This window comes from Carassius gibelio, chromosome B25 (assembly GCF_023724105.1).
Source record: "Carassius gibelio isolate Cgi1373 ecotype wild population from Czech Republic chromosome B25, carGib1.2-hapl.c, whole genome shotgun sequence".
Classification (NCBI taxonomy): Eukaryota; Metazoa; Chordata; class Actinopteri; order Cypriniformes; family Cyprinidae; genus Carassius; species Carassius gibelio.
In genome coordinates this window covers 1709189-1728135 of record NC_068420.1, presented here as the reverse complement: position 1 = coordinate 1728135, position 18947 = coordinate 1709189, and the positions used below count along the sequence as shown (strand labels likewise).

The window sequence follows — 18947 nt, the reverse complement described above, 5'->3', positions numbered from 1 at the left end:
AACACTCTTCAGCATCACACAAACAAATAGACGGTTTCAAACGTCTCAGTGCTGGACAGTGAGGAGACAGGTTACCTGGCAGAGGTTTAGGAGGAGGCAGTTTGGGGTTACTGCTGGGTGTGTGAACACTGCAGATCTTAATGAATCCGGCCATCAGCATGATGAGAGCGATTCCCATCAGAAGAACTGCCCACCAGTGAGCCTGAGACAAAGACACAGAATAAACACACGCTCCAAGAATTAAACACAGAATAAACACGCTTGGACACAAACACAGAGTAAACACGCTGGGATACTGTGGCGAGTGGGGCGGGGCCGAGAGGCGTGGGAACGAGGAGTGAGGCCAGGTGTAGTGATTGGAGATGAGCTGCACCTGCGCCCCACCGCCCGAATCGAGTCCCACGTAGGAGATGGAAGGATATAAAACTGGAGTGACGACCGTGAAGGACGAGAGAGGACCAGGCCTGGGACATTATTTTAGGTGTTTGCTTTTCCACTGTAACAATATTCCCTTTGTAATCATCAGGAAGAAGGAGGCGGGAACCGGCGCACAATCAAAACTCATTTTAATATCCAAAATAAACACAACAGCGCGTCAGCCCCTCACGGCGACTGATGCGCACAAATAAAAGCAAACACCTAAAATAATGTCCCAGGCCTGGTCCTCTCTCGTCCTTCATGGTCGTCGCTCCAGTTTTATATCCTTCCATCTCCTACGTGGGACTCGATTCGGGCGGTGGGGCGCAGGTGCAGCTCATCTCCAATCACTACACCTGGCCTCACTCCTCGTTCCCACGCCTCTCGGCCCCGCCCCACTCGCCACAGATACAAGCACAGAATAAACCCTCTCAGACGCCCACAGATGATCGGAGATGATGGGACACGCACCACAATCCACTCTGCGATGTTCTCGTATAGCTCTGGGTTGAAGATGGCCTTCTTCAGGCGCGCCAGAGGACCATCAGCGTCCACCAGACGGCACTTCATGAAGACGTCGCAGTAGCCCTTGAAGTCGTTGCAGGGCGAGCCGGCCTGGAGAGTGGTGACCCTCTTATTGAAGAAGCGGGCGAGACGCTCGGAGCCTGTGCTGCTGCAGGTGCTGGGGTTCACTGCGGACACAGGTTTGCATTGAGAACATTTTCTGATCTAAACTAAAGAAGTGTGCTGTATCTCTAATCTAAGCACGGTTATTTAACTGAGTGGTGTTTATTACACAGCTCTCTATAATGTGTGGTTCTGATTGGTCAATCACAGCATTTAATAATCATATATTCACTGATAAAACATAATTCTGTTTCATACAAATGCAACTGACATCATCTTGTGTTTCTTTTAGTAATTGCACTGAAAAAAGAAATAATAAATGAATGCAAGTTACAGTATCATTCTCCAAACATTTCTGTATGCATAATCTCCAAAACAAATATGAACTATTAAAAATCAGTGCTCTCCAATTTCTGGTTCTATTAATCCTATATTATTATTAATCATTAATTGATTCTGAAATTGTGTCTTGTTAAAATCATTCAGAATCTTGACTCAATGGAAATTAATCTACTGTGAGAAGAGAGACATGTAAGAAATTACAGTAATATGAAATGTAGGATTATTAGCAGTGTTTTAAAAAGGTTTTCGTTCAATGTACACACACACATATATATGTATATATATACAGTATATATATAATATTCTATATAGGTGATCTATATGACAGTCTGACGCTCTGTACGGACTTCTCTCCATGCAGCACACGTGGCAGAGCTCGGTCTCGTCTTTGCCGTCCACACTGGCGCAGGTGCAGACCTCCAGACCGTATTTCTCACAGATGGAGCCGGAGCAGCCCTGAAACACAGAGAGACTGTGTTCGGTACATCGATACACAATGTAACGTCACAGAGATATGCTGATGCAGGTATTTATACAGCTGTCTCAGTATTGTTACCACGGCACATGCCATGAAATGAATTCAAATATGACACACTGACACACTATTTTCATATTCAATGCTGTTTAGTTGCTTTGTCACAATCTTTATTGTTAAAAGTGCTATATAAATAAAGGTGACTTGACATGCACAGCAGTGGACCGCGATAAATTTGAACACAAGAGCACCTTTAAAACGGAGTAGAAAAGTGCAAAGTTTCTAAAGAATAATGAATAGAGAATATTATATAGGCTATAAAAAATCTGGCCACAGAGGAAATCAACCAGGGTTGTCTGATATAAAGCGATATAATCCCAGACATAGACTCACACTTGCGAAACATAGAATTATCTCTCATGTATGCACGCTTGCTTTCTGAAAACAATGGTTAACTTGCAGTTCAGCGATCTCCACTTCAATATTCTATTCTCAGAAAAGTGTAATTCATCGACTGTTCATTTATGAGAGAAAGGCTGTGTATGTATCTACTAGCGTTTCGCCAGGTTTTCTCTGTTTCTCTGAGTTTAACTGCTTTAGAAACAATGATGTTACCAGCCCCTTGTTGAGAAAGATAGTGTAGCTCTTTAGCGGTTAAGCCATTTTATTTATACAATTGTGGGGCAGTGCTGAGAAGCTTCTGTGTTGCTGAATGTGCTTGAGCTACAGTGAAGACAGCGCAGTAGTTCATTTTTATCTTTTAAATGCAGTGTGTGTGTAAATGTGTTCAATGATAACCTACCATCAATGAAAAGTTGATTTGTAAAATATATTAGAATGAGTAAATTACAATATAAGCTTACAATATAGCTGCAAGCAGCGGGCCCAAGCCATCAGTGCAAACGCCACCCCGGCAGCATCAGTGCATTTACAGTAACCCTACGGCAGTCTGGTTTTAAGGGATAAGCCAATTAAAGGGTTTATCCCAACCATCAAGACTGTGAAACACATATACAATAGAACAATACATAAAACTTTAGTAACACTTTACAACAAGGTTTCAGTTATTAACATTAATTATAGTAATAAACAAACAATAATTGTATAGCATGTTTTAATGCCAATATTCAAAATGTAAACATTATTTTTTTTTTTTACATTTTATCTGTGAATATTAGTTAATGCACTGTGTACTAACATAAAAAAAATTAATAATTTCTGTGAAAATGTATTGTTCATTGTTACGGTGGGGCTCGGAAGTTTGGACACCCCTTGCAGAATTTGTCAAAATGTGTATAATTTTCAAAAAATAAGAGAGATCATACTAAATGTTTTGGCATCATTTAGTATAATAGTATAATTGTCCTCTGAGGAGTATGCATTAATTCACAGCTATATTTTTCCAAAGATCCATATCCAAATCAAACAGCTGACTTCCTGTTGGTCATAGCTAATGACTGTAAATTAGAAAGTTGTCCAGCTTGATTAGTAAAATATATGTACCAATTTTTGTGACTGTAGCTAAAACTATACTCTGTTCCAGAGTAGAGCCACTGAGTCATGCGCGGGTCTCAGCCTCTGCGGCATCCTAATGGCCACAGATTCCATCGTGTGTGCCAATTTCAAGAGTTTTGCACACATTAATGACGCCAAAACCCCCAGATAGTCAATGAAATTAAAATAAATAAAGAATCCTAAGGAAATAAATAGAGCTCTGTGCCTTTGTGACTTGGGCCCTAGTAATATTTATAGGCTTAAAAACAAGATGCAAACAATCAGAATATTGTACCTGATGGGGAGTGCCCAATATTAACATGAAACATACACCATTACTTATACAGGTTCTGGTCATATAATTAGAATATCATCAAAAAGTTCATTTATTCAACTAATTCCAATCATAAAGTGAAACTTGTATATTATATTCATTCATTACACACAGATTGATATATTTCAAATGTGTATCTCTTAGTTTTGATGATTATAACTGACAACGAAGGAAAAATGACAAATTCACTGAAAAAGAAACCTTCACTGAAAAGGTTTGTACTGTAAATATGATTGACTATCAGCAGTTATTTATCTATGTTCGTAACATTTCATACTAGGGTTGGGTATCGTTTGAATTTTATCGATTCCGATTCTTATCGATTCCTAGTTTCGATTCCAGTAAGATAAAAAATCCAATATAAAAAAAAATTAAGTCTAGATGTCAAACATTTTTACAGCATTCTGTTGCAGCTGAATAACATGAGCAAACATCAGCAGCCTACATAACACTGCAAGAGGAATTTTGCCTGTAATAAAAAAAAAATACCATAGCAAAAACAACTAGATTAATATGAATTTCAAATATTAAAGTGTTAAAGACAAGTAAACAGTCAGTAATAAGATAGGAACAAACAAATTCTGTATCACGATTCTTAAAGTATCATGAGTTTGCTGGTGATACACCCTCACCATACTGTGATGCATGATGGGACAAAACCAATTAAACCCATCACAATGAGTACAGGCCTGTGGCATTCTATTCATTCATCATTTATTAATCAGTTATCATTTTGACTTCACTTTTTCTTTAATTAAAGGCTGAAATGTGACCTTTACCAATGATATCTGGATCTTAAATGATAACATGACTGACAACAGTTTATCTAATAACAAAATGTTCAAATAAAGGTTTCATAAAATGGTAATGTTACTGTTTTATTTTATGCAAAAAGAAAGTCATTTTATTTGTTGATTTTAAATATAAAACCTGGTGAAAGGATTTGTGTGTCAGTAGTTTTTGAACATTTCCAGCACGTTTAATGGTACCTTGACAATACTGATAGCCGTGATCATGTAGGTCACTATAAAGGTGGTAAGAAGTGGCTCACTCACCCCGTTCAGGCAGACCTGTGTGTCCCCGTGGCAGGCGGTGAAGTTAGCTTTGGGCTCTGAGGTGGGGCACTGCGCCGAGGCACCGTTACACATGCCCTGATGAGCACACTCCGACTCCTCACGACACTTCTCGTTCCGGCCCTTGTAGGAGCACTCGGCCCTGCAGCAGGGGCCCTGACTCGGACTGCACACACACACACACACACACACCACACACACACGTCCAGGAATCATACACATGCTTACAGTGAACCTCACGAGTTCTCATACGATCTTCAAGACCTAAAGTTCTGCTACTTTTCAATTAGAATAAAAAACTGATCTACTTTATCACAGCATGTTTAATAAAATGAATGACTATTCCTGCTACTAATGTTTTCTATTTGTTTTAATAAGTGCGAGCTGTGACTGCGCCAGACTTTACTCCACGCAGAGAACATTTCATCACATCACTGAATACTGTCATTTAACCAATATTATGAGTTAAACTCAGGACCTGAATTTCATTTTGGAAACTATTTTGGTCTTACAGTAGAATTCAGCTACAAAAATCTATAAAATAAAACCCAGATTAAAGTTTTTAAAAGTTATTCAGTCAAGAGAAGTGCATGATTTTCTGTGTTTTGTTGTTTGATAATCATTAATGACAGACATCACAGCTTTAGTAATGCTGCACCCCAACCGTGTCTGCTTAGAAGTTTTGGACTCGAACCTAGAAGTTTTAGGACCCATAAAGACCTCTTCCCTGAATATGGATCCGACAGAAATGATGCTGGAGAAACACACCGAGCACTGAGTGCTGTACCTGCAGACTTTGTTGGGCTTGAGTTTGCACTTCCTGTTGTCTGGCTGATTAGCATCGTAGCAGCAGTCATCTTTACACTGATCACTGTAGCCACAGTCACACTCCTCGCCCGGCTCCACCAGACCGTTCCCACAGATGGGCTGTCCGGACTCTGTGACACACACACACACACACACACATCAGCGCTCCAGCTGAGGAGCAGCACTCACACTCCTGTCGCTCTGAGACTCACCCACGAAACAGGTGCCGCGCTTCTTCTCCAGCACCTGGCTGATGTTCTTGACGCTGCAGACGGAGAACTTGTTGTTGTTCAGCTTGTCTCCAGAAGTGGCTCGAGCGTACATGATGTAGTTCCCTCGCTCCTTCTTATCCTGGCTCTTAGACTCGCCCGGAGTGCACTCTGACCCGGAGTCATGCTGCGGACCGTCATCATCAACATCATCATCATCATCATCTTCACCATCTTCATTAACATCATCACAATAATCGTTATCACCATCATCATCATTAAGTCCCGCCACTCTTTACAAACTGAGATGAATTATAATCCTTAATGTATTTAAATGTACATGTAATCTGCTGGTTTTATGAAGGTAAATCTAAGACCTTAAAAAAATGTATATATATTTGTGGGGAAGTCGTGGCCCAGTGGTTAGAGTTTGAATCCTAACCCTAGGGTTGTAGGTTCGAGTCTCGGGCTGGTAATACCACGACTGAGGTGTCCTTGAGCAAGACTCTTTGACACATAGATGATGCTCTGTGTGTGTTCACGGTGTGTGTGTGTTCACTCTTTGGGTATGTGTGTGTGCGTTTACGGTGTGTGTGTGTGCACTTTGGATGGTTAGATGCAGAGCATGAATTCTGAGTATGGGTCACTATACTTGGCTGTATGTCACATCACTTCATAAGCTGTTAACTGAATTGAAAACATTATTTTTAAACTGTTGTGTTCTGTGGATCTCCATTATGTTTTTAATCATCCCACAATAACAGCAGGAATATCTCTGCTCATAAACACTAGAATATGGACATTTACTGCTCCTGAACAGCTGCTGCTCTTCCTCAAAGATACTTACATCAATATACATTTACTGGAGAAACTAAATCACACATGTTTTGTTTTATGAAAAACAGAGTAAGAAATATCTACTTAATTTGAAGGGAAACAAGTTTGACAGATATTTGTTCTTGTTTTAAGCAGGAACTGGTTCATTTGTCAAAAACAAGACTTTATATGTTTAGTTTGCATCTCCAGTAAATGTCTCTTGATTTAAGATGTTTAGATATTTGTACTGAGAAACAAGACAAAAAGAGTACCTTTTTATGCTTGTACCGTATTTTTCGCACTATAAGTCGCACCTGAGTATAAGTCGCATCAGTCCAAAAATACGTCATGAGGAAAAAAACATATACAAGTCGCACTGGACTATAAGTCACATTTGTTTAGAACCAAGAACCAAGAGTTCACATTACCGTCTCCAGCCACGAGAGGGCGCTCTATGTGTTCAGTGTAGACTACAGGAGCAGAGAGCAGCACAGAGCGCCCTCTAGCGGCTGGAGATGGTAATGTGAACTCTTGGTTCATTTCTCTCAGTTCATGTCAAATTAATTTTGATAAATAAGTCGCACCTGACTATAAGTCGCACGACCAGCCAAACTATGAAATAAAAGTGCGACTTATAGTCCGGAAAATACGGTAAATGCAATTATGCAGCATTTAATGACTTTAGAACTTTGCAGAAACCTAAATCAGGAGTAAATTGTAAATGAATTCTTCTGTGTGTTGTTCTCAGTGAGATCTCGTGGTGTCAGAGTGACTTCAGCTCTGCTCACTCACCGGGGAACCGAAGTTGTGTCCGACCTCGTGAGCGAAGGTGATGTGTGAGACTTTGGGAGGCACATGTGAGGCGTAGTTCTGCACTGTGATGATCCCAGTGTTCAGAGACTTCTTCTTCCCGTCAGAATACAGCTTGTTCTTCTCACAGATTCCCCCAGAGCTCCCTGACACACAAACACACACACACACACACACACACACACAGCATCAGAGAACTGAAGGAGAAACACTGGTCTGAGGGAACATCTGTATCATGCAGCAGTGTTTACCGGCTGGAGCCCCGACCCAGGCCAGACCCAGCACACCGTCGTCAAAGTCCCGGTCAGTGAAGACATACGCCAGACAGTAATCATCATGATTCTGCTCCGAGTTCAGCTCCAGGAACTTCTCCACGCCGATGTTAGCGAAGCGGAAGGGGTTGGAGCGATCGCGCTCATCATTCGTGGTGTTTATCTGAGACGAGTTGAACCACACAACGCTGTCAGGAACAGCTGCTGAACTAAAGCTGGGCTACTAACAACTAAACATTTGTGTTATTGAAAATATACTATACATTTACTGAAAAGAAATTAGTTCAACATTATCATTTTCATCAGGATGATTTCCACCACATTAGAAAAAATGTCATGCTTTCAAATATAATAATGCCGTGAAAATTTGTCATTTTGAAATGAACACTTTGTATTATAATGTATTGTTTTTTTATCCTTTAATGTTGACATTAAACCTGAAATGATGACAAAAAGTTAAATAAATGAGATCATAATTATGAAATACAGGGTTCGTACAGATACTGTATAGTGAAATTCCAGGACTTTCCAGGACTTTTCAAGCACTATTTTGGGGATTTTCAAGGACTACAATCAGAGGTCTCACTTATCAAACATATACTTTATTTACTTTAAATTCTAAAAAAGGAAAATAGATTAATAAAAATTAAACAAGATGGTACAAATAAGGTACAGCACATTAAAGTATTCAATGACTGTGGCAACTCTAAGTATGAGAACATGAAAGTCATGTCATGTTCCCCGGCATTTCTTCGTCTTACTCTTTACCATTTCGTAAATGTGCTCCAGGTAAGTGATGTCAGAACGAGCGAGTTAACGAATAAGGCGGGTAGAAGGAGGGGGATGGGCTGAGGCGTTAATTTTGAGCATTAACTTTGTTTTATAGAAAAAAAATATACACTTCAAAATTGCTTTGTAAATTCATAAATATTGCCTTTAAATAATTCAAGCACTTTTCAATTACTTTTCAATTAGTTTTCAAGGGTTTTCCAGGACTTAAATTTCAAAAAGTCAAATTCAAGTACTTCAAGCACTTTAAGCACCTTGTACGAACCCTGGAAATACAAACTTTTTGCAATTTGGACTTGCGTAATAATTTTGCCAGTGATAATTAACAGTATGTCAGTGATGATGTAACTTCTGGAAGTGTTCTGAGCTCATTAAATGTGCATCACCCGTATCCTCTTGACCATGAAGCTGATGTTGCGAATGCCCATGAAGTCTGTGCCCTGGTAGATGGCATCGATGGCCTTGACGTGACTGGAGATCTGCGGGACACAGCACATTACCATCATCATCATCATCATCATCATCACCATCACCACCATCACCACCATCATCACCTTCATCATCATCATCACCACCACCAACATCATCAACATCATCATCATCACCTTCATCATCATCATCACCATCGCCACCAACATCATCATCACCACCAACACCATCATCACCACCATCATCATCTTCATCATCAACATCAACATCACCATCATCATCACCATCATCATCATCATCACCACCATCATCATCATCATCACCACCAACACCATCATCACCACCATCATCATCTTCATCATCAACATCACCATCATCATCATCACCATCATCATCATCACCACCAACACCATCATCACCACCATCATCATCTTCATCATCAACATCATCATCACCACCATCACCATCATCATCATCATCATCATCACCTTCATCATCATCATCATCACCATCATCATCATCATCATCATCATCAACATCACCATCACCACCATCATCATCACCACCACCAACATCATCATCATCATCACCACCATCATCACCTTCATCATCACCATCACCATCATCACCACCATCATCCTCATCATCATCACCATCATCATCATCATCACCACCATCATCATCTTCATCATCATCACCACCATCACCATCATCACCACCATCATCATCACCACCACCATCATCATCACCATCACCATCATCACCATCATCATCATCACCACCATCATCATCATCACCACCATCATCATCATCATCAACACCATCATCATCATCACCACCATCACCATCATCACCACCATCATCATCATCACCACCATCATCATCATCACCACCATCATCATCCTCATCATCATCACCATCATCATCATCATCACCACCATCACCATCATCAACACCATCATCATCATCACCACCATCACCATCATCACCACCATCATCATCATCATCACCACCACCATCATCATCACCATCACCATCATCACCATCACCATCATCAACACCATCACCATCATCACCACCATCATCATCATCACCACCATCATCATCATCACCACCATCATCATCCTCATCATCATCACCATCATCATCATCATCACCACCATCACCATCATCAACACCATCATCATCATCACCACCATCATCATCATCACCACCATCATCATCATCACCACCACCATCATCATCACCATCACCATCATCACCATCACCATCATCAACACCATCACCATCATCATCATCACCACCATCATCATCATCACCACCATCATCATCATCATCACCACCACCATCACCACCACCACCATCATCATCATCACCATCACCATCATCACTCGCAGCCGTCTCAGGACAGTTCAGGACGCACCTGAGCGATCACGGCCTCTCTGGTCTTGTAGTACTTGAAGAAGAGGTGATCGGTTTGGATGAAGAGCTGGCAGGTGTTCTTCTCCACCTGTGTCATCCTCCTCTTCCTCAGTAAGACGTGGTCATCTGTGATGGTCTCCTGAGGGAGACAGAGACGTCTCATCACCTGAGAGTCAGCAGAGTTTCCTCTGAACCAACACTCAAGCGATGTCTGACCTTGAGCGGTTCCTCCAGCGCAGACGCCTGATATCTCTTCATGCGCTCGAACACAGACGAGTCTGCGCAGCCGCCTGCTGGTCCATATCTGTGAGGATAATCTGATCAGGAGACAAGGAAACACCGTCAGAACCAGCTCATAGCAGATGCATGGTGTACTGTATTACACACACACTGAAGAGTCCATGTGATTTATTTCAAATGGAAAAAACTGAATTTGGGAAATAAATAAATCTGATATGGCTCTAGTTTAGGGTTAGCGGGTAGTTAAACAGTAAACAGCCAGATATACGACCAACCAATCAGAATCAAGCTCTCTGAAATCAGACACACGTGACTAGGGCTGGGTACCGAACTTCAATGCCTTTATGGTATCGAATGAAAAACTTCGAGTATCGAAAAATTATTTATCTTTCGGTGCCAAATTTTGGTTCCAAAAGCCAAGCGGCCAGTGTTTTATTTTTTTTTGCCAAGCGGCTGTGTCTGGTGAGCTTGTAGCATACGTGCATGTAAGGACCCAAATTCGCTGTGATTAGCTGTCCACCACCACGTGACGTGACGGGACGGGGAGGATTTCTGAAAATACTCGCAGTCACACAACACAACTGTAGTTGTTTTTTCTCAAAACGTTTCCGGCTACACTTTATTTAAGTCGATGCTGAGTCAGCAAGGTGCAACATATGCAATAAGAGTATTGCAACCAAAGCCGATGTTAATGATGCATTTGTTTGGATGAGTGTTTTGCCCTCCCTCCCTGTTTAGTTTGGTCTACTCCATGCGTATCTTAAAACACGCCTCCTTTCACGTCGTCTAAAAAACAGAGAGAGACAGATTTATCCGGTACAGCGAATTTCTCTGAGCAGCAGGCCACTGTATACGTTCACTTAAAACATAACCGACTGTGTTTACGAGAATACTTGCAGAGACAATAATTTTTATATAAAAATGAGTTAGTTGTGTTTGTGTGTGTTCATTCAGAAGTTACGATACGCGAAAGATGAATTCATTCTCTGTACACGCATGATCTGAAATGCTGCTCACAGCGCGTGCTTTGAATGAGTGAGCGCAAGCTCCGAACGCGCACAAATTGTTTAAAATGCTTGAATCAGCAATATTTAGAAACAAATGCAAACGATCGGCTACGATCCGTTTCACCCCTTCAAGCGAGTGAACAGCAAGGGAAGTTAGGAATTTTACATCACTATTCACGATAGCCCATCAGACTGGAAAATACAATAGACCCGGGACGTGGGGCTAACGAGCCCTGCACCTCAGATCTATCCAGTTTGTGAAACACTGGTTTCGTTAAACAAAATAAATGATTATTTTAAAAGATTGACTCAAAAGAATCATCTGTTCACTAATCGGATCATGAACTTGTATTACCGAGCCGATTATCTATTATTGAACATCTGGAATGAATAAAGATTCAAGTTCATCTGTAAAGCACATAAAGCTGTCGTTTGAGTTTATAAACTTCTATTTCATGCATGATTCGCATGGATCGCTAACTGAATGCAAAGTGTGAGTTCTAGAATAATGTTTGTGTCTTGATGAGCATGTATCGCTCACTAGGAGTCGCTAAATGAACAGCTGCTGTTCTTTTTTTTTTTCAGCAGAGGATCAGTTGCCCTGTTGGTTAAAATCCCCAAACTGTTAACTTAAATATAAAATTAATAAATGACATAAAAACAGGGGTGTTTGCGTTATGATGTGGTGGGCTGCTGTGGGCCAGAAAGCCTGGGCAACTTTTTGGTCCCAGTCCGCCGCTGAATGGCGCACCCCTATCCAAAAAGCACAACCAGTTATATTAATAATGTTATTCTGAGTGTGAAGTGTTACCAGATTTTGTTTTAATTAAGGTGTTTATAAAAGTTATACAAGTTTTGTGTTTAATGTATTTGTGCTGATGTTTTTCAATGGATTTGAAAAGTATCGTTAGGAACCAGTATCGAAACTGAGGTATCAAATTTGGCACCAGATCGAAAGATTTTGAACAATACCCAGCCCTACACGTGACAGTGGTCTTGAGTTAGTAGCGTCTCTCAGTAACACTCGTAGTTTAGAATGACACTTGGTTAAACACAACTCGAGGTAGGGCTGTGCGATTAATTTTGTAATGGTTTCATGGAGAGAATTTCTGTTTTTTTTTTCAGCAGGGTAATGATACTCATACTGTTCTGCACATTATTGACAATATCGAGCTGAAGCTTTACTTTGCCAATTTAAAATCGCAAATCAAATCGCAATCGAAATATCTGTCAAAATAATTGCGATTAGATATTTTCCCCATATCACACAGCCCTAACTCGAGGCATTTACATTGTTGTTTTCCTGAAGCGCTGAAGGCTGGTTAAACACACAACACGATCGCAGCTGAAATCACCACACACTGATCTGAGAGCGCTGTACATGTGTCACGTCTGTCGCTGGATCAACACGTCTCAGTCTGGAGAATGATTACGAGACAAACGTCGCGCCCTGATGAAGCTGTTTCTCCTGTATGAGGCGTTCAGTGTTTCTCACTCACGGATGTCGTCCTCGTGGTAGATGATGGAGTGGAACGGGACGTTCTTGTCCTGCAGGTATCTCTCGACCGGCTCCATGTAATACGTCCCTCGATGGGTCTGAATGAAGCCCTCGAACTTCCCATCCACGACCGAGCCGTGCGTCAGAGAGCCATGTTCACCTGAGGAGAGACGAGCCGATCAGACCAGAAGAGCCAACAACATCACATATTATTACAATCCAAAATATCTGTGATCAAAACATCCTTCCTCCAGTCTTCAGTGTCACATGATCTTCAGAAATCAGAATAATATGATGATTTACTGCTCAAGAAACATTTCTGATTATTATCAATGTTGAACACCGTTGTGCTGCTCAATATTTCTGTGGAAACTGAGAAAAAAACAATTTTAACTAGTAAACAATGTAACTACAACATGATTCAAGTAACTTGTTCTTTATTTAGCCTCTAGTTAAAGAAAATTATGTTCCAAGTGCAGCACAGATGAACTCGTCAATATGATGTAAATGTTAAACACATCACTTGTTAAATATCTCTGCAGAAAAGATGCATGAACACAACTACATCTTGTACAAATGTGTTCAGTAATAATCCGTGATGATCTGGAGTATGTCACCGTATATTTCTCCGGTGTAGATGTGCGATGTGTCGTAGTCCAGCTCCTGTCCAGACATCTCCAGCTTAAAGTCGTCTGAAAACAGCCTGGTGTCTCGCTTCATTCGCAGGCTGAAATGTCTGAGAGACGGAGACAAGCAGCAAGAAGAGATGAACACACACACACACACACTGAAACACACACAAACTCACACACACACACACGCGCACTCACAGACACACACACGCGCACTCACAGACATACACACACTGAAACACACACAAACTCACAGACACACACACACACACTGAAACACACACACACACTGAAACACACACAAACTCACAGACACACACACACACACTGAAACACACACAAACACACACGCGCACTCACAGACATACACACACTGAAACACACACAAACTCACAGACACACACACACACACACTGAAACACACACACACACTGAAACACACACACACACACTGAAACACACACAAAACCACACAAACTCACACACACGCACGCGCGCACTCACAGACACACACACACGCACTCACAGACACACACACACTAAAACACACACAAACACACACACACGCGCACTCACAGACACACACGCGCACTCACAGACAGACACAGACACACACACACTAACGTGCGCACTCACAGACACACACACACACACACTCACACACAGACACACACGCGCACTCACAGACAGACACAGACACACACAGACACACACGCGCACTCACAGACAGACACAGACACACACAGACACACACGCGCACTCACAGACAGACACAGACACACACACACAAACGTGCGCACTCACAGACACACACACACACGTGCAATAGCAACATTAGTCTCACACAGAGACAAGAAGATCTTTTGGAAAACAAAATACGATGCGTGATGCTTACTTTGTCTGGAGGTTTGCACACAAACCCTCTTTCAGGAACAATCATTGCACGACTGTAGCTGAACTGACCCTCGTTTGAGAGGCTGTCCGGTGTAAAATGTTAGCACAAAGTATAGATCTTTTCCTTTTTTTCCCCGGGACATTTCCTTCATAAATGAAAGTTACCCATCTTGTCCAGAGCGGTCTATGGAGACTCCTATGTTCGCTGGTGCATCCCAACACACCACACATTTAATGTCTCTTTGGCACTGACATGTATCTCCATCAGCTACAGCGAGAGAACAGTAATGACGGACCGCTGCTCCTCACTCAGGGCTGTGTGTATGCTAACACGCCACAGAGCATCACTAATAGCCCGACTTTCACCGACTCTGATGTCAGAGTATATGGAGAGCTTATATGGAGAGACTTATTAGTGTTATAAAACTGGATTTTTACCATTAAAGGCTGTTTGTTCTCACACACTGCGGCCACACAACTGTGTTCAAACATGTTATGAACAGAGATGACATCACTGAATTCAATGATGAACTGCATTTAACTATCATTCTGCATTATTGACACACTGTTTTCCTAATGAATGTTGTTCAGTTGCTTTGACGCAATGTATTTTGTTTAAAGCGCTATATAAAGGTGACTTGACTTGACCTTATAAAAGTGATTTTTGCATTCTATGGCACCTTTAATTTATATAAAAATCATTTAATAAAACAACAGGCATTTTTGACATTAACATACTCCGTCATTCGTTAGCTGTCCTTTATTTTGACAGAGAACAACTTTGAAAAAAAATATCTGACTGTATACCGATTAAGAACCGTTTCATGTTTTATCAATTATTTCATTTATTTTAGTAAAACTTGAGGAAATGTATAATTTTGCAACCACTTTTTTATGCCATAATGCACACATCAATGTAATCTAAACCTTCTAAGTTACAGTTTTTTTCAACTGCTTACACACATTTTCCAAAGTTTTCCTCTTTTTTTCAAAACTTAACACACAAATTGAAGAATTGCACACACAAGATGCAAAATGCCTCACATCTCTTTCAAAATGAAACACCACAGTCAAAATATCACAAATATATTTCAAAAGCAAACATTTGTCTTACTCTGTAAACACCTTTACCATAATGTTATATTTTTGATTATGTCACATACACACTGTTATTCAAAACCTAAAACTCTTCTTTTAAAAGCTCACATGTACATGATTGAATGTTATTGGGAGAGAGCTGTTGAATATATAAAGAAAAACAAAAGCAAAATTGAAACCAAACTTAATTTTTTTGCTCTTTGTGGTTGTAAATGTAGTATTAGTGTACACAGTTTGAAAAGAAAGAAATACATCAAAAGATATGTAGTGTTGTAGCCTGTAGTGTAAAACCGAACATGATGTGTGTGTTTGCGTGTGGAGATGGTTGTGTGTATCTAGCTCCATCTCTCCTCCTCCAACATACGTCATCCACGTCACATGCTGTATTCTCTCTTGATACCTTACCAAACTGTGACCAATGCAATGCACTGTAGTAAATGAATGCAAGGGAACTACAGTAAAATATATTTATTATAGTATAGGCCTATTGTTTGTTATGGTAAAAAAGTCATTATGTGTACATTAGCACATGTGTACATTACATTAGATTGTTACATACCGGTTCTCATTTCTAAAGGTTCGAACTATACCCGCCACAGACTCTCAGTCCAGCCTCTCTCATTGTTAAACCATGGTTTATCACATGATCGACTACTGTAGCCCTAATCCCATTTGAGACCACTCTTCTTGTTCCTTGTCCTCCTCCATTTCTGACTCGTCCTCTTCCTCCTCTTGCTCCTCTTAGTCGAACTCGTCCTCTGGCTCTCCCTCCAACTCCTCTTACTCTGTCTGCATTGATTGCATCCATTGTCCAAAAGCTATTACTTGACCTTTGGCCTATTTATAGGCCACTAGTAAAGTTATGATTGGTTGTTGTTAAGTAAAGCAACAAGTGTTTGCACATGTGAGGAGTTAGTGTGAGGCACTGATGAATTAGTGTGGCGCTTTGATTGGTTGTGTTTATAAAAGGAAATCAAGAAACTTCCTGTCAGATTTTTGTGTGTTGCATAGAATATAGTGTGTTGTGTTTTGCAAAAAGTGTTTAACGAAATTGAAAACTGAGTAAAAGGCCAAACATTTGTGTATGGTTTTGCAGATTTAGTGTGTGGTCCTGGTGTTTGAGTGTCAGGTTTGAGAAATTGTGTGACAAGTAATAATTTTGTGTGTAAGCAGTTGAAAAAAAACTGTAATACCCTACTTTTTCTACGATTTCTAGTTTTTAATGTCACAGGTTTAACCTAATATATATATATATATATATATTTTTTTTTTTTTTTTTTCAATTTTCATTTTTTATGTTGTGAGTCAAAGTAGATATCAGATATGGGAATATATAACATGTTATATATCCTGAACGTTGCTGAAATCCACCCTTCTGCTGGGATCAGAATAATCAAATTTGTTTTGGATCAAAATCTTTCTAAATCGTTTTGAACAACACATGCCGAGGATTTAATCCAGATCCAGACCAAGGTTGTATTGTGTGATCTCAACCCATTGTCTGGACCTGATCCGGAGCGGATCTCTCACCTGCCGTGAGCGTGGAAGTCCAGCTGTAGCTCTCGCTCCTGTAGAGACAGCGCTCTCTTGGCTCTCGTGTGCTGACTGTGCAGCAGATCTGTGTCGTACGACAGACCCTCGTAGTGACGGATGTACTTGTTCAGAGGGTTCCCAGAGTAACCTGCCAGAACACATGTGACAGTGAGCACGTCTGTGATTGGCCCGCGGTGATCACATGACTCATGAGAATAAACAAGCTCAGTTCACATGCACCGCGTCAGATATCTCAGATATCAGCTACAGAGATGTTACATGGAATAATAAAAGCCATTTTGTTGCTATAAAATAAATAGAAATAGAAACTAGATAGTTGCCAGATGATCAAATTTTCATTATGTTTAAGGAATAAAATTAAGTAAAACTAAGTAGCTAAGACTAAAACTGAATTTAAAAAATAATAAAAACTAAATTAAAAAAAAAAATCTATATATATATATATATATATATATATATATATAAAATATAGTCGTATATATTTATAGAAATATAAAAAAGACAAAAATACACCAAAATGTACTTAAACTTCAATATGCAAAAATATAAAATTAAAACTAAATTCTAAAAAGACAAAAATTGCAATTACTAAAACTTTAAAATTTAAATTTCTAAAAATAAATACTGATGAAATGTATAATAGTACATGGATTCAATGACACCTATATATATATATATATATATATATATATATATATATATATATATATATATATATATATATCCAAAGTGACTAACAGTGCATTCAGGCTAATATTTTTTATCTAACATGTGTTCCCTGGGAATCGAACCCACAACCTTTTGCACTGCTAACACAATACTAATTTCTATTAATTATCTGACATGGTCAGTGCTGTGGCTTTGACTCGGACTCCAGAATGCTGCTGCTCTCAGAGACTGATCAGTATATGTGTGTATGACTGATAAAGCACTCATTTGTGATACACATATACAGTCTCTCACAGAAGGGAGTACACCCCTCACATTTTTATAAATTTACTGTATATTTACTGTATATTAATCATCAGTCATTACTGAGAGAGGTGTTATATACTGTATATTAACCATCAGTCATTACTGAGACAGCGTTATATACTGTATATTAATCATCAGTCATTACTGAGAGACAGTGTTATATACTGTATATTAACCATCAGTCATTACAGAGAGACAGTGTTATATACTGTATATTAATCATCAGCAGCAGTCATTACTGAGAGATGGCATTATATACTGTATATTAATCATCAGCAGCAGTGTGATGTGTTTATGGGAATGATGGAGAACCCTGGAGTCTCCTCCCTCATCATCATCTGGAGCTGGATGTGTGTTAGCTCCTCTGTCAGCCCAGGACCCTCGCACCCCAGGCTCGCTCTCTTGGCACATTTCAGCCCAGAAAAGCGTTCAGGATCGAATCAGCAGCGAACATCGACAGGAACCGGCGGATTTGCGGGAATAACGGAATAACGGTCGCGTTAGCATTAGCAGCGCTGCTATCGCACAGCATCGCCGAATCAGAGCTGAACCGCTCCAAACACACACTCACACTCACCTTGAGCGGACCTGAGGGAGCACAGGAGGCACAGCAGCACCGACAACACCGCCGTCATCGCGGATAAATGCATCTTTAGCGCATGGATGATGGACGGGGTTGGGTTTTATTGTTTACAGCCTCGGTCTGGGCTTGGGGGCTTAGCGTGCTGACGTC

General features: G+C 40.3%; 1 protein-coding gene across 1 annotated transcript in view; it reads right to left on the bottom strand.

The window, feature by feature from the left end:
* LOC128014654 (disintegrin and metalloproteinase domain-containing protein 10) overlaps positions 1 to 18947 on the bottom strand; it is a 24268-nt gene extending 5321 nt beyond the window's left edge. Inside the window, exons 1-15 of the mRNA XM_052598360.1 lie at positions 18792 to 18947; positions 17216 to 17366; positions 13679 to 13797; positions 13063 to 13221; positions 10533 to 10633; positions 10318 to 10455; positions 8852 to 8944; positions 7656 to 7839; positions 7387 to 7550; positions 5782 to 5965; positions 5550 to 5700; positions 4745 to 4928; positions 1734 to 1842; positions 889 to 1109; positions 76 to 202 (exon numbers count right to left, since the gene is read on the bottom strand). Of these exons, the coding sequence (XP_052454320.1) occupies positions 76 to 202; positions 889 to 1109; positions 1734 to 1842; positions 4745 to 4928; positions 5550 to 5700; positions 5782 to 5965; positions 7387 to 7550; positions 7656 to 7839; positions 8852 to 8944; positions 10318 to 10455; positions 10533 to 10633; positions 13063 to 13221; positions 13679 to 13797; positions 17216 to 17366; positions 18792 to 18864 (2158 nt within the window). The 5' untranslated portion in view covers positions 18865 to 18947. The remainder of the gene's footprint in view (positions 1 to 75; positions 203 to 888; positions 1110 to 1733; positions 1843 to 4744; positions 4929 to 5549; positions 5701 to 5781; positions 5966 to 7386; positions 7551 to 7655; positions 7840 to 8851; positions 8945 to 10317; positions 10456 to 10532; positions 10634 to 13062; positions 13222 to 13678; positions 13798 to 17215; positions 17367 to 18791) is intronic.